The sequence below is a fragment of the Perca fluviatilis genome, chromosome 6, assembly GCF_010015445.1.
Source record: "Perca fluviatilis chromosome 6, GENO_Pfluv_1.0, whole genome shotgun sequence".
Taxonomy (NCBI): domain Eukaryota; kingdom Metazoa; phylum Chordata; class Actinopteri; order Perciformes; family Percidae; genus Perca; species Perca fluviatilis.
The window spans coordinates 17,677,280-17,704,508 of record NC_053117.1 but is presented as its reverse complement, the minus strand read 5'-3'; the positions used below and the strand labels follow the sequence as shown (position 1 = coordinate 17,704,508).

Genomic DNA, 27,229 nt, shown 5'->3' with positions numbered 1-27,229 from the left:
TTCGTTTTCCACTATGGATAGTATTTCGGGATTGTGAGCAGATTGCCGTTCAGAAACTGCTGTCATCATCTTATCCCAAATTTCCCAACATTTCTAAATATGATTTTAAAGCTAATTTACTGTGGTGCCCCTCCTGCTGGAGAAACTGCTGTACTGTACAACACAGGGAGCAGATTGAATCACAGAGGCATGACTCGTGATAACATAATCTTGTCTGCAAACACTCAATTACACCCTGAAATGACTGCATTCATTTCCACATACACACAGTCCTCACTAATGAAAAGAGCTTAAACTTTGACTAAGGGAAGAGAAGATTTATAGTAGCATATTCAAAACGCATGAAATACTTCTCTGTGTATTTACAAAAACATAATACAAGAATAAAAAAGAGAAAATGAACACATCACAAATGGAGTCCCAGGAAACAGAAAAACATGGTTCAATTTACAAATGCATCTTGTACTCCCAACTTATGGCTTCAATCTAACACAAAAACAAAATAAAATATCTCTGTTCAGTTGTGATGGCGCATAATCAGTCCATCCCTCCCTTTTGCAATAATTCTCTTCAGAGTTTTCTTTAAATAATAATAATATCAAATACACATACAAGACAGAGGAGCTACATTTGTAAGCTGTACACTTTGCAGTAAGGGAGGGGTAAATGTTCACAGGCATATCAACCTTTTTGCACATGATGACAATACATCTTGGGCAGTGAAAAACGTTTAAAACATTGATTAAAAACAAACTTGTTCAGTTTCTGTACCAACCAACCCTTTACATCACACTGTGATCACAGTTTATCCAGATGGCAATAAAGTACGAGTGACCAAAGGGACTTTATAAGCTTGTGTCCTGCAGTTTACCCCTCATACTGGTCATCTGTCTTTGATTTCTCTCTCTCTTTTTAACATTTTATGTCAAAAGAATGTGGGCCATTGTATCCATTTTGCAACTGTGGCTCTAGGACATAAACTGATAAATCATTTGGACAAAGAACTAGAGGTGTGACCAGCCTTAGGAAAAACACTCAAAACAAATCATATAACTACATGCACAGGTTCAGTGTCCCCTCGTTAGATAACATAGTTATATATTTAAAACAAAAAAAAATCAATTGCTCATCTTTTGCTTCTTCCCATTTTAATCTTTGCCCTATGCTTGTACAGTTAACAAAATGTAAAATCCTTTAAAGGGAAACTCATACTGGGGAGTCTAACAGTTTGAATCGCAACAAAGGTTTATTACTTTTTAATCTGTACTATTGGGAATCAACTTTAGTGCAAACCTTCTTCCCAAGTGGTATCCTTACTGCTCTCAGCAATCAGCATATCGGATATGATTTAAAGCGAGACTATAACTTTTGAAATAACTAAAACTCACCATCGCTCAATGCAGTACACTCAGGGATTTTGTTTGTACAGCCTACTTGGTCTGGTATGACTAGTAGCACAGTTCAAAATGTACGTGGTCTCGTTTGAAGCCTTGAACAAAGCTCTTTTTCCCCCAAAAAAACATGCTATGTAACTTCAAATTCAAACGCAGACGAATAGTTCAGGTTGTCCTGAAGCCTTTCGGCAAATCATGATTAAAGAGCTGACTTTGAAGAGATCTTATTCCACATTTCTGGCTGGATTTGGGAATGGAAATTCAAAAAAATACCAAAAGTATAGAACAAATAGCCAAATATCTGCACAAGCCTCAAATAAACATCGGGGTAATATGATTATGATGTCAATTATCTTCAGTAATGGACAAATTTATTTTTGAAGACAATTGATGTTCCACGTGACCAACCAGTTAGATTAGACTTAACCATCAATCAAAAAGTGTCTATATCTCTTTAGATTCTTGAAAATTTAAACTTTAACATGAATCGGATACTGACCATTGGTTTTTGGGCATAAACTCTGTAATATGATGCAAAAGGCAGACACGTCTGTCTGTGACTGGAGTGTGTGGACAGTCTCATACACACTATATGCAAATATACAAAGAGTTCTCCTCCGGGTTGTTTCAATTTGGTTCCTTTGTACAGTCTCATAGTTGCAGAGGAAGAACTGATGAATGTAGCAGAGTCACTTAGAACGGGAGAAGAAACAGGAGAGAAGAGACGTGGACAGAAACAATGGAGGGGTGGGGTGTAGGGGGTAGTAGTAGGACCGAGCCTGGGGCAACTGTCCTGGCTAGGCAGGTGGTGGTGGAGGAAGAGTCACTGGCCCAGATGACATCACATCCGGTCTCTCTGCTTTTCACTGATCCACACCAGGTTACTGGGCGACTGAACCAAACCTGCTCCCAGAGCCTTCACACGCTCATCGTCATGTTTGGAGAATACTAAAGATAACATGGGGATAAATAAGTGTGTGAGTTTGTGAGAATTTTCACTGTTATACACCAGTATCCTGATTTAGAAATCCCTCCAAAATGCTATGAATTAAGGCAAATTATTGTCATGAACGCTTAACTATCAAACGTCAAAGGGATAGTTTGACATTATGGGAATCATGCTTTTTCGATTTCTTCCCAGAGTTAGATTAAAATATTGATACCACTTACATGTCTGTACAGTAACTGAAGCTACAGTAGAATCTGCTTACTTTAGTCTAGCATAGCATAGCATAAAAACTGGAAACAGGGGGAATCAGCTAGCCTGACTCTGTCAGAATTAACAAAATCTGCCTACTAGCACCTAATAACTGGTTACTAATTAACAGGTTATATATTGTTTATTTAATCCAAAGTGATGCCCTTGAGTATTGTAACAATGAGGTTGCCAGGGAACCAGTGGAAACTTATTCAAACGAGTTAATTAGTATATTAAGAGACGCTATTAGGTAGCCTCTTTTTCCTTTGGACAGAGCCAGACTAGCTGTTTAGCTTGATGCTAAGCTAAGCCATTTAGCTGCTGGCTATAGCTTCATATTTACCTTACAGATCATGTAACTCTCTGCAAGGAAGCAAATAAGTCTATTTGGCCAAAATGTCAAAATACTTTTTTAAAAGCCTTACCATTTGTGAACCCATTTTTAACCTAATTCTATGGTTAACTTATATGGTATGGCGTTTTCAGCACCAGCCACCTAAGCCACCTCACTCTTATACTTCACATAGACTAGATGGCAATTGACGTACACTTTCATTCTGAAAAGGGTTAAGGAAGTTTCCTCCCATCTCTCCATCCTCCCTGGGGGTCCCGGGCTGGTTACTCATACTTAGGTTACCAGGAGAGTTCTGTAAAAAAAAGTAGGCCTATGTAAAACACAGCTTGGACGACAGATGTGCAGTGCAATTGCAAAGTGCAGTTTCAGAGCAGAACAATATTACTAAATATTATTAATTATTACCTTGGGGAGACTGTCCATATCACCTGACCCTAAGAGTGGGAACACAAGTATCAACACAAATCACCATTATCAAATGAATGCTAGTTTTGCTTAAATTATTTGATAAATTAGGGGAAAATATAACCAGAGATGTAGTGTCAATGTAGCACATACTGTACAAGCTACTTGTTCCTGTACCTAACGATCCATTCATGTGATGGGGCTCCATTCCAGCCATTCCAAAATCGAGTACCTAATAACATAGAAAAACTGAGAAGATACAGAAAGAGAAATGTCTCACATTTGGCCGGCTTCCACCTGGAGGGACTGCGTTGATCATAGTGTACATGTTGTCGCCAGAGTTGGTTGAATCTGACATATCAAACGGAGAAACAATAAGAGGATGAAAGAGCATAAACCTACATGTATAAACACACACACACACACACACACACACACACACACACACACACACACACACACACACACACACACACACACACACACACACACACACACACACACACACACACACACACATGAATACACAGAGCTTACCTGCTGGACTTGGCATTATTGGGGTCCCAGGTGGGCCCCCTCCTCCTGGAGGTCCCTGAAATCACAGTTTGGGTTGCCATACGATTAATTCATAAACTAATGAATTTCAGCATGTAACAAACAGCGGCAGTTTAAACTCAAACATACATACCACATAACTTCCTGGAGATGCAGAAGAGTAAGGGGTCTGCAATTATACAGAAGGCAATCATGAAAGACATGAAACAAGTGTTGTAAACTTTCCGTTGGGTGTCCTTGTTACAACACTTACTGAATTGGAGTTTTGAGGATTTGGCCAGGGTCTGCCCCCACCAGGTCCCCTGCAAAACACACACACACACACACACACACACACACACACACACACACACACACACACACACACACACACACACACACACACACACACACACACACACACACACACACACACACACACACACACACACACACACCTTTAGTTCTCAGCTTCTGGCAAGCTTCTTTGTTTCCAATTCACTTGGGCAGAGTTGGCAACAACAAGATCTTCTGTTGCCAGAGAGAGGTGATGGGAACAACAAGTTAAAAAGAAAAGAAAGAAAGAAAGAAAGAAGACAAAATAGAGGAAAGCTGGCTTCTAGCTCCACTTTCCGACCCAAGAAAATACAGTAAAGTTGTAATTAAAAGCTACAGAAAGGATATGGTTGACTGCATCTACTGTAGTGAGAGATTAAGGTCATTTGCAGTTTAACGTTCATCCGAGTGAGAGAAATGTGGGGAGATCATTTACATTTAAATTGTGTGTGAGTGCAGATTAGATTATGTTGATACCACTCACATGTTCATGCCAGGCATCCCAGGACCAACCAGGGCATTTAGTGGTGGTCTCATCCCTCCTCCATAGCCCTAAAAAAAAAGAAACAAAACGTCCGTAGTTACGTCAACAAGAGAGTTACTGTCACTACCAATGCTTGTAAAGAACCCCAAAAATCATCTGGTCCCATACCTGGGGCCCTAGCGGTACCATGCCTCTGGGTGGAGTCATCCGCTGCATTGGTCCTCCCATATTTGGATGTCCTTAAACACAGAAAAACAGTCAAACTACAACCAACCAACAGTTTTCTTTCAGTTTTCTTTTCTATTATTCAGTCGGCCATTCTTGGTCATGTCTAGCCTTATCGTCTTGGTTCAAGCTAAAAGAAGTGGAACAGTTCTAGGATTATATGTAGTTTATCTGTTACTGTGAACAACTCTAGTCATTGTCTTCTGAACTCTCTCTTCAAACAAGCATGTTTGTCTGGACACTGCAGTATTTCAAAACCCCAAGAGGACATCAACTTCTGAGATGATGAGATGTGTTTGTCTGGTACAAACCATCATATAACATTTACGACTATTGCTTTCTAACACATTTTCATTCTCACGTTGAGTTTAACAGTAACTTAACATCCTGAGTCTTTTTATACATGCAAAATGTATGTGCTGTCTGAAGGAGTGAGTTGTTTGTGTATATGGGGGTGTACTTCAAGGATAAGAAGATATCTTCTTATTACTATCAACAAATCCCAAACCAATGAATGAATCCATCTAACAGTTGTCAGTGTAGCCACAGTCTGATATAGCTTATGCCTTCATGCTGTACAACTTCATTGTCATTTAAAAACTATTAAAAAAACATAAAGATGCCATACTTTTGCACTGGGTGACACATTACTTCATTACGACGAACATGGCTAATGTGTGTTATTCCTCACATCTTATCACAAACAAAATGCAGTTACTTCAAAATAAACTATTAGTTTATCGTAATAATGAAATATGTCAGCAAATGCAACAGATTGGCTCTTGAATTTATTTTTTTAGCCACGGCGTGGCTCTAAAATGGCAATGTCAGCCGGTCCACAGCTTCGGTCCAGACTGAAGTAGCTCAACAATTATTTGATGGATTTCATGGTCCCATGAGGATGAATCCTACTTACTTTGGTGACCTGACTGTTCCTCTAGTGCCACAATGAGGTTGACAGTTTTGGGTTTTTAATGAAATGTCTTGAGGACTACTGGATGGTTTGCTATGGTATTTGGTACAGCTATCCGTGGTCCCCAGAGGAGGAACCCTAATGACTTGGTGACCCTGGCTTTTCCTTAGCACATTTGTGATTTTGAGTGAAATATCTCAACATCTACTAGATGGATAGGCATACATTTTGGTACAGACATTCATGTCCTTAACATTTAATCTTGCGCCATCATCAGGTAAATGACCAAAAATCTGCTAAACTAAAGACATTCCCGTTATTCTCAGCTGTACTGTAGTAGTTTAGTGCTAATTACCAAATATTGGCATGTTGGCAGCGTCATTGTGAGCATGCCAACGTTTGCATTTAGGTCAAAGCACCACTGTGCTGTTTGTGCATGCCAGTGTGTCTCTGCATACCTTGCTGTCTTGTGGGGTCCATTCCACTGGGTAACATATGCTGGCCACCTGGGACTCCAAGTCCCTACAGAGGGAAGAGGATCCATCACCAGCATTATAATCACAGTAACACAGAAACTGTATATTTCTAATACCCACAGTACTGTCTGCTGCCTGCGGGTGTCAGTGTGGCTCTTACCTGATTGGGTAATCTGAGAGGTGGTCTGGGTCCTCCGGGGTATCGAGGTGACATAAATGGCTGAAAAAAAACCAGCATGAATCCAGGTTGAATCACCCTGGGTTATAAATTCTGTTCACACAATCTATTTTAGGGCTGCTGTGTCACACAAGGCTGTAGTGAAGACAGTCTTCATAAGCTGCCCATGTCAAGAAGACTGTGTAACAAAACACAATACTTAATGCAAGAGATTTTAAAAGGGAAAGGTGTGCAGTATTTACATACTTTCATAGATTGATTAAAAATACTAAAGAAAAATATACTGTGCTGGGTTGCCAAGCCAGACGACAAATTATGGTCATTTTTATTATAACCCCCTTCACAGAAACTAAAGTGGTAAACAAACTATATGGAGCAGCACTATGGGAAGTTGTTTTTTCCACTCTCCAAAACAGGAAATGCACAACTAACTTTTAAATTTTGGGCTCATTTTCCTTTAACAACAGTTCCATGACAGCAGACTCGGGAAGCTGACCACATTTTCATTGGATTGGATTTATGGAAAAAGACTGAGAGAATAAAAGATGAGGTTGGTTAATAATGATGTCAGTGTATGTGTTAATTGTGTGCAGTTTGGCAGTATGTGTGAGAAGCTCTTTTGCAGCTGTGAGTGGGGTTTCACTTGTCCTCACCACAGACAGTAGCAATGCTGTTGCTATGTCTGCTGAACTGATGCCAGCGTGGCCAGAAAAGCCAGTCTGCAGTGTTGAAGAAGCAATACAATAACTTGCCACTAGAGAGCAATGGCCTACTTGTTTTAATCAGGGTCTTTTCTTTGATTACCCCCCTTCTCATCTCCCAGCTGTGCTAAAGGTCCATCAAAGACAAACAGCTACACTATTTTAAGTCTATTGAAGTAATATAATAATTTACAATCTTGTTTTTTTAAACATGCGTGAACAAATATATACAAACTGTTGAACACAGAAAGTTACTAAATTAATAAACTAAATAAACTGAAATAAACAAATGACGTTAAAAACACGTATGTATTTTTGCACGCATGGCTGTGCATTGTCTGTGATCTTCATTTATTTTGCCAATAAAATTCAATTAATCACAAAATTCACCTGCGCATGCTGTGATATACTCTGATCTAGTCCATATGCAAATCATTTTATGGAGCCTGAATGAAGAACTGGCAATCTGGTAATTGTTACGTTTCTCTAACCGATAGGTCTTGACAAGACCTTGTCTTCAAAGAATAATCAATCTTCAGAAGGAGATGGAAAAGGATGCTTGGAATTTTTTGAAAGCGGAGCTGAGCAATACCTATGAAGGATATCGATCTGAGTGTCAGATGCGAGTGTCTGAGTTTGACTGATAATGATGGTTAATCAATGTACAACTGGCAGAGTCCTTCTGATGGAGAACAGAGATGATCTGGGGCACAGCTGCGTGTCTGATTTTTTGTTAGCGAGACGTTTATTTCTCCTGTCAGAATCTTTTCTTTCCGTTTTCATAAACACACAGTGGTGCCCCCCCACACACAGATTAATGAAGATTATACACACTGTACTGTAGATTACCACTTACCTGAAAGAATCCTGGAGGGACCGGCCCCACTGGCATGCCCTCTCCTGGGGGAAGGTTCCCAAGGACGGGGCTGGGAGCTGCTGCAGCACTCTGAAAGATGCAAACACACCCAAAGAAACGGAGTTAAACTCACAACTCAAACCAGTCTGCAGAAACTTAACACCTCTTTGCTCAGCAGTGGTGGAAAGTAACTAAGTACATTTACATTTATTTATTATGTAAAATTTATTTGATGTATTTACCAGCTGCGACAGCAACACTGGTACTGTGTTCACCTTGTGAGTGTGTGTGTGTGTGTGTGTGTGTGTGTGTGTGTGTGTGCATCTCATTATGGCAAAATGTGGTCCTTGAGACACCTGCTGTAGCGGGAACTACCACAGAAGTGGATAGGAGTACTTTGCTAGGGGTTTATATTTCTGTCTGTGGACAGTCACCGCAATAGCGTCACAACCGTGCAAGATGCAGTCACGAAACTTTACAAGTGTTAGTGTGTAAAGATCAAAATGAAAGCCAAGTTAAAAAATGGGTGTATTCCAAACAAGGGCGCTGGAAGTAGAAGAGTAGAAAGGGAAGGGGCCTTGAACCCCCCCACTTTACGTCCCTGGCCCAATTTGGAGTAACATCTAGTGTGATCCCATCGCAAGATGGTCTCTAGTTTAGTTTTAGTGTTTTTATTTCATGCTACTTTATAGTTGAACTACTTCCACTGCACTTTAGAGGTATATACTGTACATATCTGTATATATTGTACGTATATATTGTATAATTATATTTTACTTATGACGATAAAGTTATAAAATATGATGCACTGTTCGGGATTAAACAACCCAACAAAATATAAAATAGTTAGAAAAATCAGCTGCAACTTAAAATAACAATAACGTTACACATCAATGCAGTGCTGTAAAAGTGATTAAATAATGTACTATATACCTGTATAACACTCACAGGGGCATTTATTTTGCATTATAAGTACTGAACCTTTACTTCTGATACCTGCAGGTGCATTTTCCTAATAGGCACTTAAAGTTAAAATTGCTATTTTTACTTAAGTAAAGGATCTAAATAAATTCTCTGCTACAGATGCTCAGCCAACGCATAATTCAGCACCTCTTCTGAACATGCCACCACTGAAACAATACGAGGGTCTTCCCCATGTCTCACTTGCAGTCTCTCCCTCAGTGGGATATTTCCTGTTTCTGCAGATACCCTGCCATGCTGGCTCACATTTATTTTTATACCTTGTGTTTTTTGTTGTGCTTGTCCCAGACGGGCGGCGCTGGCATATTTCAGCACAGCCATTGTCTGCTTCCTGTGGCATTGTACAACTAACTAACCCGGAGTTACCACCCAGCACCAGCCTTTTCCTCATCAAGTCAACAGACCAGACAACATGCAGTGTGGGAGAGTGTACATCCATATATATAAAAAGTCTAGTGTAAGTGCAACAATACTCCATTGGGTAATATTAAAAATGAGGGCTAGAGCGATAAATCAGTCGGGCTAATATATCGTCCGACGTTAGACCATTGCAGATATAAATCAGTATCTGCATATGTTGGTTGATCAGTAATAAGAAATTGCAGTGCAGAAATGCCAAGAACAGTAAGCACATAAAGCCAGAAAATACATCCCTGTCTGCATGTATTTTCTTTTTTCAGTATCTGCCCACTCTCTGTCCTATTTCTCTGATCTCTGCTCTCGCTTTCTCTCCCTCTCTGAAGCTCCAGTGAAATTCCCCCACAGTCTCTGAAGTTTCCGCCAGCTGACTTTTTAGGTCAGACAGGAACAAGGTTTAATCAGAGCTGAGATAAAAGCGGACTGACGACACTCCTGTATCCTCTTCTGCTCCACCCCACCACCCTCGCTATTCCCTCTTCCTCCCGCATTTTGCTTCATATCTCCCAAACGTGAATGTTCGGCAACAGAGAACAGGATGCCATGCAGCTTTTTGCTGCAAACAGAGCTTGTATTTGTCTCAGCAGATGACTGTATGGATGGACACAGATGGATTTTGTATCTCTATGGTTCAGTGGTGGGAGACTGGATTTGGTTTGTTTGTGTCTGTGTTTGTATGAGTGTACAACATCATGCACAGCATCAAGTGTGTGTTGTGATTTCCCCCCCCCCCTTTCTTTTCCTCTTCCTTCTCGCACCCTGGATTACCCAGAATGCCTTTATTCCCTGGCAGCCTGGAGGTCTGCTGAGTTTACCGTTTACTTCAATTTACACAAACAGAATAGAGAAAAAAAAAAAAAAAAAAAAAAAAAAAAAAAAAAAAAAAAAAAGTGCACTTAATAGAGAAAAAAAAAAAAAAAAAAAAATCTTATTTTTGTGGAATGTGGGAAAGTGAGGAAAAAAAATCTACCTGACCTTAAAAAAAAAAAAAAAAAAAAAAAAAAAAAAAAAAACTAACAAAACAGCATTTTCCAAAAAAAAAAAAAAAAAAAAAAAAAAAAAAAAAACCGGACATATCTGCCCCAAAACCAGCACCACCCTCCATCTACGGAAAATGAAACACTGGCAACAACACTAACTCTTCTGGTGCTGACAGTCCCTCTTGATTAAGAATCACAAATCAGATTGACTCAAATGACATTAGAAAATCAGAATGAATCACACTGACTAGGATTCACTAAGCCTCTTTAGTTTTTTTCCACTTGGTTCTTAAGACACCACAAAGTCGGACGAGTCACATGGTTTGCATAGTGATGCTTGTATGTGCTTTGTGCAGTAGCCTCTGTAGTACAAGACATTTTGTAAAATAGGCCTATGAACTTTCTTGCCAAGAGTTATATGTTTGTTTTTTTTGGTATTATTTTTGGAATTATTAATACCACTCTCATGCCCGTACTTAAAATGAAGCTGAAGAAGATGGAGAAAACGGGAGGAAACAGCTAGAATGTCCCTGTCCGAAGGTAACATAGATTCTGCCATATTTCGTTTAGTCAGCAGAGACGCTAACAGAAGTGGTCGCTATGGCAATGCACGTCCATATATCTGGGGGACGGAGATTCTGAAATGGTGGTTGTATTTGTTTTGCAGTTGAGTTCAAACATCAACAATCTTTGCGCAGCATCGCTCACTGCACCTTTAAGTACAGTACGGTGAGTTCACATCAAGGAATTTCAGGGATTCTGTCCAGGTTTATGTAAAAATTATCAGCCAGCCTCTAAAATATTATCGTCCTAATAAAAAAAAGCAGTACCTGTTGGGATATAACAAAAATCCCTGTCCAGCTGAACTGTAGCTGAACACATAGAGCCTGAAAGTTGTGTTGTACTAAAGCACTGAGAAAATAATCTATAAAGTCCATTCAATTGAACTGATGTGATAACAATATGAGCGCTCATTCAAAGCGTTGGTGGCAAACAGTCGATAAAGGTTAAGGATTTGCAGACTCATAAAACCTGCTATCTTTACAGACTGGGAAGAGTTGGTGTTCATTTCAATATAAAAAGAAAAAAAACGCTTACGACTCTCGGTTTACTAATTATCAATATCTGCTGACTTGTTGATGCTGATAGAGAATTATTTAAAGATCATTTAGTGTTCATTCTATTGGTAACGACTTAATGTTCCTGTCAATGAAAGTTAGATTAAACATGCTGATGTGCTAAGACCTTTACTGTACATCCCCTCCATTCAAACACTAACACAACATGACTGTTGATAATTGTGTGAGATTGCAGGGCTTCACCTGATGCAATGTGACCACATCAGTGGGGTGCAATTAGCTCGAGTTAGCTAAAACAGCATAGTGACTAGGGCGTTAAAGGTCCAGTGTGTAACGTGTTTAGTTGTTCATTCTCAAAATTCCTTTTCATGAATATTTACCACCACCATCAATTCCAAGTATTCCTATTGGCTTGAAATTTTACATTTGCGTTTGCATGAACTGGGGTAGACGCTCCATATTCATGCGCCATCTTGAAATACGTTAGCTGGTAAGGTACATACAGGACATACTGCTCCGCCTTTCGCGTTTTCGCTGTCACATGATAAACTCGCAGGTGCTGCTAATGCTGCTAATGGGTATTGTAGCTTCCCGGCCCCCGGCAAGTTTGAAGAAGGAAACATGGAGGACCACACGTATTCCAAATCCAAATTTCAGGAACAGGAGTCTTCTTCTACGCCCAGAAAAAGAAAAAGGAGACCGGCGTCATCTGAAAAAAGCTACCGTAGCTGTAATACGTACATTGAACTGCGTGGTGCGAGAGAGTTGATTGCGATATATGATCTCAACGCTAGATGGGAGAAATTCCCACACATTGGACCTTTAATGTTTACTGTCGGCTGTCATTAATACACTACTAATACACTACTACAATACACTAAATGACTCAGAATTAGACTCAATGGACCCCTGTTGGCCAGTTCTGTTGAAATAATGATTCACAGCCAAGCTCAACATATTCTAGCACTTAACCTTTGTAAACATCAAACACACACACACACGCACACACATGCACACAGTTACACAGTTACACACTGTTAATTAGTCCATCATTTACACTTCTCACACATCAGTGTTTACACTTTTCTGACAAGGCCGAGTGAGAAGGAAAATGAGATACTGAGCTGGTGGCTTTACACATTAACACATTGCATCACATTATTGTGTGTCAACTATGTATTGTGTCAAGTACTGCTGATAATACCCATTTCACTTGACCTAACAGAATTGATTGCTGATTCAATTTGAGAACAAATTGTAAGACCCATTAAAAGACCTAGGTTATCTTACAAATTTATAACTGGCAGTGTCGTGTGTAACAAACGCGTTACAGTAACGTAACTATTTTTTCAGGTAAAAAGTAGTGTACCGTGCTTCTACTGAAAATTTGGTAATGAAACGTAGTTCCTTTTTCAATTCGGTGCAACGTTACTTTTCCCAGGGACAGATTTGACAGCGACACGGCCTTCTCAGCTGCGCGCTCACAAGCTCCACACGATACGTGACAGGCTGGTAGCAGAGCAATCATGGCAAGCGAGAAGTAGCCAACTTTTTTTCCGTGGCTTTTTGCTAGACATGCATAATGCTTCATAATGAATCAGCCGTAGTGTTAATTTTGTCACCTATTTTTAATTTAGTCTTAGTCTTGTGCCAAATGTCCTTGTTAGTTTTAGTCATATTTAGTCATTCACATATCTTTTTTTGTTAGTCAAGTTTTAGTCGACTAAAAGTCTCGTCATTTTAGTCTAGTTTTAGTCAAACGAGAACTCAATATATCTTAGTCAAGTTTTAGTCAAAACATTTTAGTCTTTTTTTAAATAAATAATTTCTGAGGTTATTTCTGATAACCATTTCAGTCAAATAGTTATATAAAAATAAATGATATAAAGTTATATAAATATCGAGCCTCTTCCTTATTTCACCAGTAAATTCCTGTTAAACGACAAAAACAACCACTGAATAGGAAAAGGGTATTTTACAATAACATTGAACGCAGCACAAGGCTGGTGAGGCAAGTTTGAAGTGAACGCAACATATGTGTTGTTTTTCAGACAACGGCAGTCTGCAGACTGTCGTACGTCCCCCTGTTGGAATCCTCTCCAGTGAAATACAGACAAACTTTACATCGTTTAGCTGTTAGCATTTTAACCGTGTTTAATCCAGCTGCTAGCTAACAGTAAGCTAACGTTACCTGCTGCCAAGTATAGTGTTAACTAGCGTCCCGTGCAGCGATGTTTCGGTTGCCTCTAACGTCCGTTTAGGAGCATCAGAGAGAAGTGCAGGTATTTAAGTGGCACCGAAATCCGTGTTGCTATTCGGTCCGGTAGATAACGGTGGTTAAGGCACCGGTCGGTGCCGTATTAGCACCGGGTCTTGCTACCCAACCCTAGTAACAGCTGAATATTCTATCTCTATAAGTAGAGACGATTGTAGACGAAAATGAAGAGAGATTTTATCTTAGTTTTTATTTTATGCAAAACATTTTAGTCTCGTCTTTTTTCGTCAACAATAATGCATGTTAATTTAGTCTTAGTCAGCGTTTTTGGACATTGGCGCAGTCTCGTCACACTCGTAACACTAATCAGCCGTCACTCCGTGAGTAGAGAATCCAGTCTGCAGTGTAGTTCATACACTTCACTGATAAACCATAGATTGGCTTTATGGTCAAATATAGTTTTTGTATAATTAACTTCAATCCCTGCCAGGAACGCCTGCTTTTAAAAGTAACGTAAAAGTAACGAGTAACGTAAAAAGTTACTTTACACAGGTAAGTACAGTAAGTAAAGTAACAGATTACTTTTTTAAGAAGTAATGAGTAACAAGCAAACACTACTTTTTAAAAGTGACCTCCCCATCACTGGTAACTGGTAAATGAAAGCTAACTTTTTAGTGTTTTTAATTTGTATTACTTTTAATGAAATATGTTAATTTCTTGAAGGTTAAGGAGCGTCCCATCCAAACCACTCCAAATGATCTGATCGCTCTCTTTATAACAGTTCAACTCTATCCTGCTTGTATGTTCCAGAGTTTTGCTCCCTCTTCAAATGATTTTCTGTGTTCTTCGCCAATGATGCCTGTCCTATTTTTAACAGAGATCCCAGAAAGATTTAAGTCTTAATAATTTGAAAACAAGATGATCATTTCATCCGTCTGTCCATTCAGCAAACATCACATTAAGCCTTAGTTTAAGCGTAGTCGGGGTGGCGAGGGGTTGCGGTTCGGTGGGCTGGCGATCTCATCGCTGCTTTTTGCAGATGATGTGGTCCTGATGGCATCATCGGCCTGCGACCTTCAGCACTCACTGGATCGATTCGCAGCCGAGTGTGAAGCGGTTGGGATGAGGATCAGCACCTCTAAATCGGAGGCCATGGTTCTCAGCAGGAAACCGATGGAGTGCCTACTCCAGCTAGGGAATGAGTCCTTACCCCAAGTGAAGGAGTTCAAGTACCTTGGGGTTTTGTTCGCGAGTGAGGGGACAATGGAGCGGGAGATTGGTCGGAGAATCGGCGCAGCGGGTGCGGTATTACATTCAATTTATCGCGACCGTTTGACGAAAGAGAGCTGAGCCAGAAGGCAAAGCTCTCGATCTACCGGTCAGTTTTCGTTCCTACCCTCACCTATGGTCATGAAGGCTGGGTCATGACCGAAAGAACGAGATCCAGGGTACAAGCGGCGAAATGGGTTTCCTCAGAAGGGTGGCTGGCGTCTCCCTTAGAGATAGGGTGAGAAGCTCAGTCATCCGTGAGGAGCCTCGGAGTAGAGCCGCGCTCTTCGCACGCGAAAGGAGCCAGTTGAGGTGGTTCGGGCATCTGGTAAGGATTCCCCCTGGGCGCCTCCCTAGGGAGGTGTTCCAGGCACGTCCAGCTGGGAGGAGGCCTCGGGGAAGACCCAGGACTAGGTGGAGGGATTATATCTCCAACCTGGCCTGGGAACGCCTCGGGATCCCCCAGTCGGAGCTGGTTAATGTTGCTCAGGAAAGTGAAGTTTGGGTCCCCTGCTGGAGCTGCTCCCCCCGCGACCCGACACCGGATAAGCGGACAAAGAAGATGGATCCTATTGTGAAATGATCTGCTCTTTCGGGCCTGTTGTGTACTATGATCCCTACATTTGTCGTCACTGGCGTTGGAACCAAGAGGTGTTTGTGATGAAACCTGAGGCAGTGGAACACCTGCATCTCCTGGCAAACTCATTTGTTGCATAAATTATTCAAACCCCCCCTCCAGTAGAAGAGTATACTACAGACTACATTATACCTACAAAAATACAAACAAGACATTCAGTACAGTGCACTACAACATCACTGAATGTGCGCTAAAGTATAAAGACAAAATGCTCCCCAAAAATTAGGGAAGATTGGTTCCTGAAAAGGAATTGTGCCAAAGATTATGATTTCCAAGATTTAAAAAACTGGTAAAGGCAAGAGATTCTTTTTTCCCATGTGGACGGCATAGCCATGGTATTGTGTGCAGGAATGTGTGTGCAACTTTTTCCTCATGGTAAAGAATTACCAAGATATATACACACAACAACAAAAAACATACAAAGAAAAAGAAAAAAAAGTGTGATAAATGTATCATATGTCAATATCAAAAGGACTTTGCATGAGTTTGAGAGTTCAAGTTGTCCAAGCACAAGTTGAGACATGTGAGGACTAAAGAACAAGAGTAGGAAGACATCAGGCTTAACAATGCTACACCTAATGTGTGCCAAAATGACGCACTTAACTGATATACGACCACATTGCTTTTCTCCGATCAAGCATCCTTTGCTTTACAGGACTGCAGAATGAGTGCTAAAATAAGAGTTGACTCATCATGGACAAAACAAAGAAAACAGTACTGTACAGTAGGTTGTAGATAGAAAACATTCAATGTAAAGTGATCAAAACATGCTGTGCTTTCCTGTAGAAAACACCAACACTGTTGATGGAACTGCAGACTACACTGCAGTTCGCTACTTTACAACCTAATCAGACTTTCTTAATCCCATCAGACTAAAGGGCTCAGTAATACTTAATGAGATAACTTGAAAACTCTTTCATCCCTGTGTTTACTGATTGTGTTCCTCGCTAATGTCTGCACATAATGCATGCATACTGTTTGTGTGTGTGTGTGTGTGTGTGTGTGTGTGTGTGTGTGTGAAGGTTGGGAGTCATTTTCATTCAATACTTCAGAGACCGAGAGACACTCAGAGATGCGTGAGTGGAATCTCAAAAGGCTGTCTGGGTCTACCTTCTCTCCGTCTCTCTCACAGTGACTCAACCTGCATCGGCCGCTGTCTGCTTTCTCCCCCTCTCGGTCTCTCACAGGCACACTTTGCTTCATGCACATCTCTGCTCTGTCTCATTTTTTGTATTCTTGTACCACCCCATAGCAATTTCTTTCTATCACACATCTGGAAGTAGACTTATAGACTAGAATAGGGCTGGTGATATTCTATATTTTTCTTGTTAACAAAACCCATCGTTACCTCCTTCCTCTGTTGTTATCCAAAACTGTTAGATGCACACAAATGAGCCACATTGTTTCACCCGGCGACATGTTCCCTCATTAGGGGCAATAAGGTATTTATATAAAAGTCCCCAAGAAATGCACAAATTGTGAAATTTTTTCAAAGATGTATATCTCCAGCAGGAATGATTTGGCTTGATCCAACAGACAGGTTATCAAACCATTATTTCATCGTCGATAATTTAAGATTTTCTCTATTAATCGATTAATTGTTTGCTCTATAAAAAATCCCCACAATGGCGGGGTGTGGAAGGGTTCCCACTGAGTCACAAGGCCACACGCAGTACAACAGGATCTACAAATGACACACCACACAGGAAGGAACTCCATCCCCCCTCCCTCTTTCCCACTCCCTCCATCCTCTCAAATGCCATTAGTCCACTTCCTGAACAAGGGAGGAGAGGGGATGGAAAGAAGAGATACTACCAGTCTGCATGACTGGCCACCCCACACACACACACACACACACACACACACACACACACACACACACACACACACACACACACACACACACACACACACACACACACACACACACACATACAGCAAAAACACATTCACATACTCACATTAAAGTGTGAGAGCGGAAACACAATAATAAGATTGATTTCTGCATTAGTGTATGTGCCCAGAAAATAACTTTGTTTGTCACTCACTGTCTAAAGCATAACTATTGCATATCTATATCTATAACTAAGGGTTTTAACACTGAAAAAAACTTGGGCAGCACAGAAGTAAGAGAGATAGAAAAAGCGTGTTTACCAGCGTAGAGATGAGAACGGGTGTGCTCTGCTTTTAACCATGTATTATTCACAGTATCCTGTGGCGACCAGAGACAGACAACATGCTCCACTGTCCAATCCTGAGCCAAACTCACTTTTCAATTTCAAGGTAGATAGGCTTAAATTTGCCCTCTGGCATTCAAAGCTCCCTTTCCTAACCAAAACATGCCATATGTTACACCATGGAAAAAAAGTGTTCCATCCATACACTTCATCCCAGATCTCTGCTAAATATATATATATATATATATATATATATATTTAACATATATATATATATATTTAACACTCTAGTGCATATTCACAGCAGCTGGGAAGTGTGGGTTTGCCCATGTCCATGTTCGTTACGCTAAAGAATAATAATCTGTATCAAAAACAAGACCCAAGTTGTATGACATTGGCCTATCAGCCAAAGCAACCTGGGTTTGTACCATGTTAACATGCAACTAACAGACAAATACATGGACACACTCACATAATATAGTTTTTTTTTTTCTTGGCAGCTTGCACACAGCCAGATATTGTTTCTAAACAGCAGAGATCTGGGATGAAGTGTGTGTATATATATATACTGTATATATAGTATATCCATGGCTAAAACTAGTCCCCAATAAATATTTACTGCTGTTTGAGTAATATTTGTAAAAAAACTAGGGTCGGTAATCACTAATCCTTAGAAAAACAGATAGAATGCGTAAGCCATATTTAAAGATTAAGGGCCCTATTTTAACGTGAAGTACCTGGCGCAGCTGCGTTTAGGGCGTGTACGAATCCACTTTCGCTAGTTAAACGGCGGTAAAAAGGTTCCAGGCACCAGGCGCATGGCTCAAAAGGGTTGTACTTAAAGGTGCTCTAAGCGATGTTGGGTGATGTCACTTCTTGTTGATGTTCGAAGTATTGTCAAACAAAACGGAGGCTAGCTCGCCCCTCCCTCCTCTTCATCCCGTCCCCTCCCCCTGCCTTCCGCGCACTAACCGCCCAACCCCACCCCCAAATCCTTCTTGTCGGTTATTGGCTAGAACACTGTTTGTTATGTTTCGTGGTGCAGTTTTGCACAGTTTGTTTTTGTTGGCGTTTGTGGAGCCTGGGCTGTCTACAGAGACCGTGTTTTTTTACAGTGTGTTCAGGGGACACTGCAGATACTGAGGAGATGTTTGCTGTATGTGACAAAAAATGTTGTAGCCTAAAAAAACGTGTGACATCGCTTAGAGCACCCTTACTGTCTTAATTAATCATAGGTGTGTTTTGGGCGTAACATGCTGTTGTAATGCTTATAATGTTAGTGATCTTTCATGCCACTAGGTGGAGCTCTCGAAATTATGTGGTACTAGTTTCAGTACTCCCTCAGCTACTTTGTGTTAAGCAATGTTTACTTGCTAAAAGAGTGTGCTAGTTCCGGGTAGAGATGGTCCGATAACGATACCAGTATCGGTATCGGCTCCGATACTGCCTAAAACGCTGGTATCGGTATCGGGAAGTACTGGAGTTTATGCACCGATCCAATACCATGTAATAAAGCCCTAAAGAAAATCTACATTAAATTAGTTTATTTATGTTCTTTTTTCGTTATAACTGACTGTCAAACTGGATAATAAAAGAAAGTTCTGTAGCATTCATTGTTTGTGTTTGTTAATGTTTTACAAAAGTTTAACCTGAGCCAGACAGACAACAAAGATAGAAATAATGTCACATCCATACAGGGATAGTAGTATACAATTGTTAAAACATAACAAAATATATGACACTGGTATCGGATCGGTACTCAGTATCGGCTGATACGCAAGTTCAGGTATCGGAATCGGTATCGGGAAGCAAAAAATGGTATCGGACCATCTCTAGTTCTGGGCTCTAGAAGACGTTTCTACACTCCGCCATTGACTTTCAAGAAAGCCCTAGAAATTTCGCAAGGGATGGAGATGGCTGCAAATAATGCCAAAGACATTCAAAAGGGTCAGGCAGGATCGCAGTCGGTGGCTGTGCACCACGTAAAGGGAGAGGTTTTAAAACCAGCAAAGAAAGTGGAGTGTTTTAGGTGTGGAGGGGCGCACTATGCAAACGACTACAAATTTAAAGACACTGTCTGTCATGCCTGCAATAAAAAAGGACACATAGCGAAAATGTGCAGGAGTGTTAAAAATAAGGCTAAGAATGAAAAAAGGAAAGCCCGGCAGGCTCAAGCGCCCACACATCACGTTGAAGAACACGAAGGAGATGCAGCCTGTGCATTCAACATGTTTGGTGTGGACACAAACAAGAAACCGCCTATGCCCTATTAAGCAACAGTGACTGTTGAAGGAATGGACAAAGAGAGACCCAGTGCTGTCCAAGACTGATCTGTTGCAGGGCTGGCCTAGGGTGGTTGACAGTGAAGAACTGAATCCATATGCAAAACGCAAGACAGAACTCAGCCTACAGGATGGCTGCATTTTTTGGGGGTCGTACCTCCACCAGGTCGCTCACAGATTTTGGAAGAAATACACGAGACCCATCCAGAAGTATCAAGAATGAAGAGCCTGTCAAGGTCCTATGTCTGGTGGACAAAGATGGATTTAGACCTGGAGAAGAAGGTAAAGTCATGCACACAATGTCAGTCTAATCAGCACATGTCGCCACCAGCCCCTTTGCATCCCTGGGAGTGGCCAGATCACCCCTGGTCTAGACTACATCTGGACTTTGCTGGCCCATTCATGAGGCAGATGTTTCTCACAATGGTGGATGCCCACTCCAAGTGGATAGACGCTAGGTGTAAGAAAAAACCGATACACTTGAATATTGCGATATTTTATTTTGCAATACTGTATCGATTTTCAAAAAGGCATTATCAATTTTAATACTTTTTTTTATGTTCAAAAATATTCATGTAAGACAGTGGTTCACGTTTATGTTGTGTTTAAACCCCCTACCGCTAGATGGCTATGCTGAGACACATCACTAGTGTCCTTGCCTAACAGTCCCTAGCAGTGCCTGACTTTGTGCTAGAAGCTAACAATGTAGCTATGGCTGAACCTTGGCCAACTTTAGCATATAAAAATTAGCTCACTAAGAACCTGTGACCCACAATCCCAAACTGCAGTTTGATTTTCTGTGTACTGAATTGTTTACCTAAAGAAATCTTCTTTGACCATTATGAACATCAGGTCTTTTTTTAAATATAATTTTTTCTAAAATTATACTTAAAAAAAATCCCAATATATCGCCTTACGCACAGTATCGAAATATATTGCAATATATTGAATCGTGACCCATGTATCGTGATACGTATCGTATCGCCAGATTCTTGCCAATACACAGCCCTAATAGACGCTCACATCATAACAGCACCCATAACCATAGACAAGCTCAGACAAGTGTTCGCAATCCACTGGTTGCCTGACACAGTGGTCTTGGATAATGGTCCAACGTTCATCAGCGAGTTGTTTGGTGCGTTCATGGAAGGAATGGAATCCGTCACATTCGTACAACTCCTTTCCACCCGGCCTCAAATGGATTAGCGGAGTGAGCTGTCCAGACAGTGAAGGAGAGTCTGAAGCAAACGAAAGGGGACTCTCTAAGCACAAGACTTTCACGCTTCCTGTTTAAATACTGCCTTACGCCACAGACTACTACTGCACATATTCCAGCAGAGATGTTGATGGTGCGTAGGCCTAAGTCAAGGTTGGACCTGTTGTGTCCAGACATAAAGGCCACAGTGCTGAGAAAGCAGGAAAAGCAGAAGTAGGGTCACGATAAACAGGCAAGCAAGAGACCGCAAACAACAACCCAAATCAGAAATGGCTACTTGGAGCGATCATGACGCAGAGAGGTCCACTCTCATTTGTTGTTAAGCTAACTGATGGACGAGAGTTCCGCAGACATGAGGACCACATTCGCCTGCGTCATGATACAGGCCCAGAGATTGTCAACACTTCAGAGTTTCCCCTGGTGAGCCAGACTACTGTGAGACCATCACCAGAGGAAAGGTCACAGGGAGAAAAGTCTGTGCCCCCTAAAGAGAATGGACAGTTGATCATGGTCACACAGACCCCTCCTGTTGAACCCGCGTCCAATGCATCAAGGAGTAAACCTCTATATATGGGCGCCTGCTCTACCAGGTGAGCTACCCAGGTGCCCAGGCAAGTACAGTCTTGAGAGATTAACTAACATATTGTATGTATTGGTCATTTTCATTGAATTTGTTGACAGAAATTCTCCTTATCCTTTAATTGCTGAGTTCTGGGAACGTGGCAACATTACCAAAAAGAGGTAATATGGAGCAATGAAAATAAGACCCAAGTTGCAATAAACCAGGAAAGACAATCTGAGTTGGACAGAAATGGAGGAGGAAGAGGTCAACCTATTTCAACCTGTATAGTATCCTTGGCTCTCGATGTTCACCCTCTCCATCCTTCCACATCTTTTCAATCTTTATCACTTTCAGCTACACATTATCCCGCACAACAGAATTCCCTCCAGCACCCAGGCACTCTCTAGTGTAACATTACAGGTGATTACCAGGTAAAATGGCAGCACAACACTAATCTACTTGGTCTTATTGAGTGATTACAGGTAGGGTGATATTAGCTGCACAGGGGGTGACAGTGAAACAACTGGCCATGTTTCCTTTATCACTGGTGTCATTATTGACCCCTGTAGACATCTCTGAGGCTGCGAGGAGCTATATAATATGTGAGGTGGAGCCGCGAGCTGATGCACTGTCAGATACACACACTGAGCTGAAAATGATAGTCACTTTGGCACTGGGGAGCAACACTTCTCCCACCACTATCTCGCTTGGTTCAACGACATGGGGGAGATAAGGGAGATGGACTGAACACAGAGGAGAGGAAAGGGTAGAGAGACACAGAGAAAGATTGAAAAGCCCCGGCTTGAGACAAAGAGGGGAGAATATGTCATGGTCTTTTCTATCTGGCAGATCGATGCAAAGACAGTGAATCGATTCACCTGGAATCCACAGATCGTGTGCTCCTTAACACTGAATGGATTTAATTCATTTCAAATATATCAGAGTGCAGTTGCAGGGACTGAAGAGTGGATTGGAATTAGAAAATTGGCATCAAAGCCACAGAAAGAAACAGTGAGAAGTCACTCTCTGTGTCTTACCTTGTAGTCCTTATAATGCTAGAGAGGGGGAGACACACAAGACAGCACAAGATAAGAATATGGGTGTCAACAGCAAAAAAAAGCACTGGGGTTAGTTGGGGGTCAAAGAGATAACATGCTGGTCTGAACATGTCAGCATTCTTGCTTTGCCCTCATGCTCTCCCTTCGTAGTCCTGCCGCAACTTCTACAGCTCAATCTCTGGATCACGAACTATAATCCCTCACACACACACACACACACACAGGTTGCTGCTGTGTAGACTTTGGCAGCATTTCTGTAACTTCTCTCCCGGATGGGTCAGGGAATACTGGATGCTACACTGCACAATGTGCAAAAAATACGGTCACTTTGGCTGCATTTCCACCTGGTATTAAAATCTGACCTGAGCGTGGCCGGGTTGGATCAGTGGGTAGAGCAGGCGCACATATACTGAGAGGTTTATGCCTTGACGCGGAGGTCCAGCGTTCAAATTCGACCTGTGACGATTTCCTGCATGTCTTCCCCCTCTCTCTCCCCTTTCTCAACTAGCTGTCCTATCACATAAAGGTGGAAAAGCCCAAAAAATAATCTTTAAAAAATAAATTTAGAAAATTCGACCTGAGCAATGCGATCACAAGTGTACAGCTCTAAGTACAGGTGGGAATGAACCCAGAATGCATTGAGGACGCATTAGCATTATGTCCCAATTCAGGGGCTGCAGCCTTCTGAGGCTGCATTTGTAGACCGATTGCGTCACACCGGCGCGACAAAGGCTGTTCTTGTTGTTATTTAATTTCTAAGGCTCCTTCAAATGCAAATGTGGTCCACAAATGCGGCCTACTTCAGAATTTGGAGGCTCCAACTGTTGTGTCCTTCGCAGCCCTGGGATTCCCAGCATTCATTTAGGCATTCAAGCAGAAGCACAGGCAAACACAAACGGCCAACAACCAACATTTATTTTTACAATTTTTGTTTTTTCATCATTAAATTCACTTCTGAAAATGTTTTAGGCAAGATATTAACTGTGTAGATGTCTGGTATAGGCAGTGTTGTGAAAATTCATGGCATTGCTCCAAATTTGCTTTGGAGTTGAGGAGCTCCATAAACTGGCTTGATGCCAGCTAGCTCTGCGGGGGTAGTTACATATATGGCCGGCTGGTCCTGCTCAAAGAGCCCGCTGTGAGCGGACAGTAGCTCTCTCCTGATCTCGGAGACAAGAGATGTTCACATATACATGAGGGTTTATTATTTATTTCCCTCTCTCTTTAAAGGCATACTATGCGGTTTCCGTTTTTTGTCAAACAGCTACCCCTAGAGTACTTGTATTTAACGTTAGTAAATACCACTCACGCAGAGCTGTCTCTGCCCTCACGGCCTGATCCCCTTCCCCTGTAGGACTGGTCTTATTATCAACACTAGATGAATCAACAACTTCGTAAATTAGATTAGATTAGATTCAACTTTATTGTCATTGTGCAGAGTACAAGTACAAAGACAATGAAATGCAGTTTGCGTCCAACCAGAAGTGCAAAAAAAGCAGAAAAGTGCAATTTGATACAAAGGTGGTGGTAAAAACTGACATACAACAAGCAAGCGCAACAACATACAACATAGAACGCAAGCAAGTTTACTTGACATGTTGATAAAATGTCAGGAGTACAGTCTTGAAGTTGGCCTTAATAAAGTCTCCTACTATTATGTGTAACACCGTCGGAGTGGGCCCGCTGCTGTTCGTTTATGGTGTCCAGCAGGAGAGAGAGCGTCGTGTTAACACAGCCGTAACGATCACTACCGTTAGCTCTCTTGGTAGAAAAAAAGGCCGACATCTTACAGACATGTTCTCGAGGTCAGGGGAACAGAGTTTATCTATAATTTTCCCATTATTACACCAGTTCCCATGCACGTACATACAGAGCCCCCCTTCTCTTCCCTTACCGGAGTCCTCAGTCCTGTCCCAGCTGAGCAGAGTGCGGCCTGCTAGCTGCATGCTAGCATCGAGTATCCCCAGGTGAAGCCAGGTTTCAGTGATAATCAAAACACAGCAGTCACGAACATAGCGATTTCCAGCGAGTTGTAATTCCAAGTCGTCCGTTTTATGCACCAGGGATCTGGCTTTGGAGAGATACAGGCTCGGTAGAGGTGGCTTGTGTGCTATGATAGCTTTAGCATAACACCGGACCTGAGGCCCCGCTATTCCTCTCCCTCCTCCGTCTGCGCCGTCTCCTAGACCCGACAACAATCCACGAAGAGCCCGGCGGTCTTGCTATGTCGTCTGGGATGTTGTGCGTATAATGAAAGACACTCGAAATAATCTGGTGCTGGTCACCGATGTCCAAAAGGCTCTGGCGGGCATAGAAGATGTTCGCAGAACCAACAGTCGTAAAGCAATTCGTGATTCTGGTGAGATCTGGTGGGACGCCACCTCCCAAACTTGCATTGCTGGTTTTCTCATATGTGTCCGTCCCCTGCTTTGCTATTGGGATGATTCACCCTACTACGAGTTTGTTTACCATCGAAATGACTTCGAAGCTGTTATATTAAGGTACAAATCTTGCATAGTATGCCTTTAAGACACTTGACCAAATGGTAAAATAAAACAAACAACTTCTGCCACCATTTCAGTGCTGTAGTTTTATTAGATTATTTTTTGGGCTTTTCCACCTTTATTTTTTGACAGGACAGCTAGGTGAGAAAGGGGAGGGGAAGACATGCAGGAAATAGTCACAGGTCGGATTCGAACCTTGGACCTCTGCATCGAGGCATAAACCTCTCAGCACGTGCGCCTGCTCTACCCACTGATCCAACCTGGCCACTCGGTGCTGTAGTTAACGTTTTGATCACTTATCAGCTGCAGCTATAAAGGTTTCGAGGCGACTGGAGCAGTTCTTTTGCGCAAACAGGAAATGCTCTGTAGACCTTACCGTCTCATTTGTGAGACTGCTCGGTTCGGCCTTCGTGGGCTTTGAAGGCTGCAGCCCCAGCATTGGGACATAGCTCTCGAGATCCGACCACTCAGACTACATTCGGAGGGGGTCTGGGCTACATCTTGCCACATTCTTATAGTAGTGTGTACGCGCATGTGTCCTGGGCCACATTAAGGACCGCCTACTCAACTGTGAGCGGAACAACATACTCATTAAAGCATTTGATATATGTCACAGAAACCACTGAGAGTGAATTGTGTTCTTTGCATTGGCATCGGTAATGTGTCGGTGGTTTTGTTCTGGTGCTGCCTGCTATTATATCTCCGGCTGTCTGAAGCTCTGTGCCCCACCTGGAAAAGGCAGTTACATTAACGGTTCCCAAATTCACGTATCTATAGGATATTACTACTACTACAGACATTTCTGCTCTCAACATGTTTGCTGTTGCTACATAGCAGTCTCACATTGCCAGACCTGTCTCCACAGTGCTGTGTCAGCGCTGGCGTAACTATTTAGAAACCGACAAGCCTGAATGGTCAAAACAGCAGCTGTCGAATGTTGAAGCGGTTTTATTTCCTATAAATTCTTCACAATAAAAGTCCCCCGCAGATTTTTTTGTGAAGCAGCAAAATGGCAGAAAATGTAGGGTCTTCATTAGCATGTTTCCAATGTATAATTTATGTGAGAGTAACAATCCACACACACACACACACACACCACACACACACACACACACACACACACACACACACACACACACACACACACACACACACACACACACACACACACACACAAGCACACACAAGCACACACACTTGTAATCGGATCACCCACATTGGCTTTTAATACCAGGTGGAAATGGGGCCTTTGACTGATTTCAAACTGACATATTTCATCCCAGTCTCTTAAAGATTTTAGAAAATATTAACTTTAACTCAAGTTTGAATTTCACAGAAATATTCTTGAAGCCTGTAGGTGAAGTTGCATGTGTGAAAGCTCATTTAGCACTATATCCCCTTTTTCGTCAGACTGTTGCAGACACACAACATATGCTCCTGACTAAGCCCCTTATTTTCATAATCAATAATAATAACTGCAGTCAAAATAGAAACTACTCTTCCGTAGCCCAGAGCTCTGTTAGAGCTTGTTCTCATTCTTAAACCTTCTTGACTTCCCCTGCCCCCAGTTAACCTCTCTCCTCCACTCTGCGCCATGCCCTCGTCTTTGCCCTGCCTGCTGCAGAGCAGCAAGGCGTGCATATGTCAACATCACATTAACACTCCACCTCGTTCATGTCCAAACATGCATGTGACATGACTCAGCGCAACACGCCGGTGGGAAACACGCTCCTCTGAGACCAGAGGGCTTTGAAAGAGGAAGGAAGATGATAAGAGAACAGGGACAGAAATAGGCAG

The 27,229-nt window shown here is 41.7% G+C and overlaps 1 protein-coding gene across 1 annotated transcript in view; it reads right to left on the bottom strand.

The window, feature by feature from the left end:
- Positions 1-302: 302 nt before the first annotated feature.
- si:ch211-130m23.3 (uncharacterized protein LOC558547 homolog) overlaps positions 303-27,229 on the bottom strand; it is a 62,664-nt gene continuing 35,737 nt past the window's right edge. The window contains 12 exon segments of the mRNA XM_039803297.1: positions 303-2,342; positions 3,141-3,239; positions 3,353-3,381; positions 3,530-3,703; positions 3,890-3,944; positions 4,041-4,076; positions 4,161-4,209; positions 4,707-4,774; positions 4,875-4,945; positions 6,303-6,366; positions 6,481-6,540; positions 8,056-8,145. Coding sequence (XP_039659231.1) covers positions 2,313-2,342; positions 3,141-3,239; positions 3,353-3,381; positions 3,530-3,703; positions 3,890-3,944; positions 4,041-4,076; positions 4,161-4,209; positions 4,707-4,774; positions 4,875-4,945; positions 6,303-6,366; positions 6,481-6,540; positions 8,056-8,145 — 825 coding nt within the window. The 3' untranslated portion in view covers positions 303-2,312.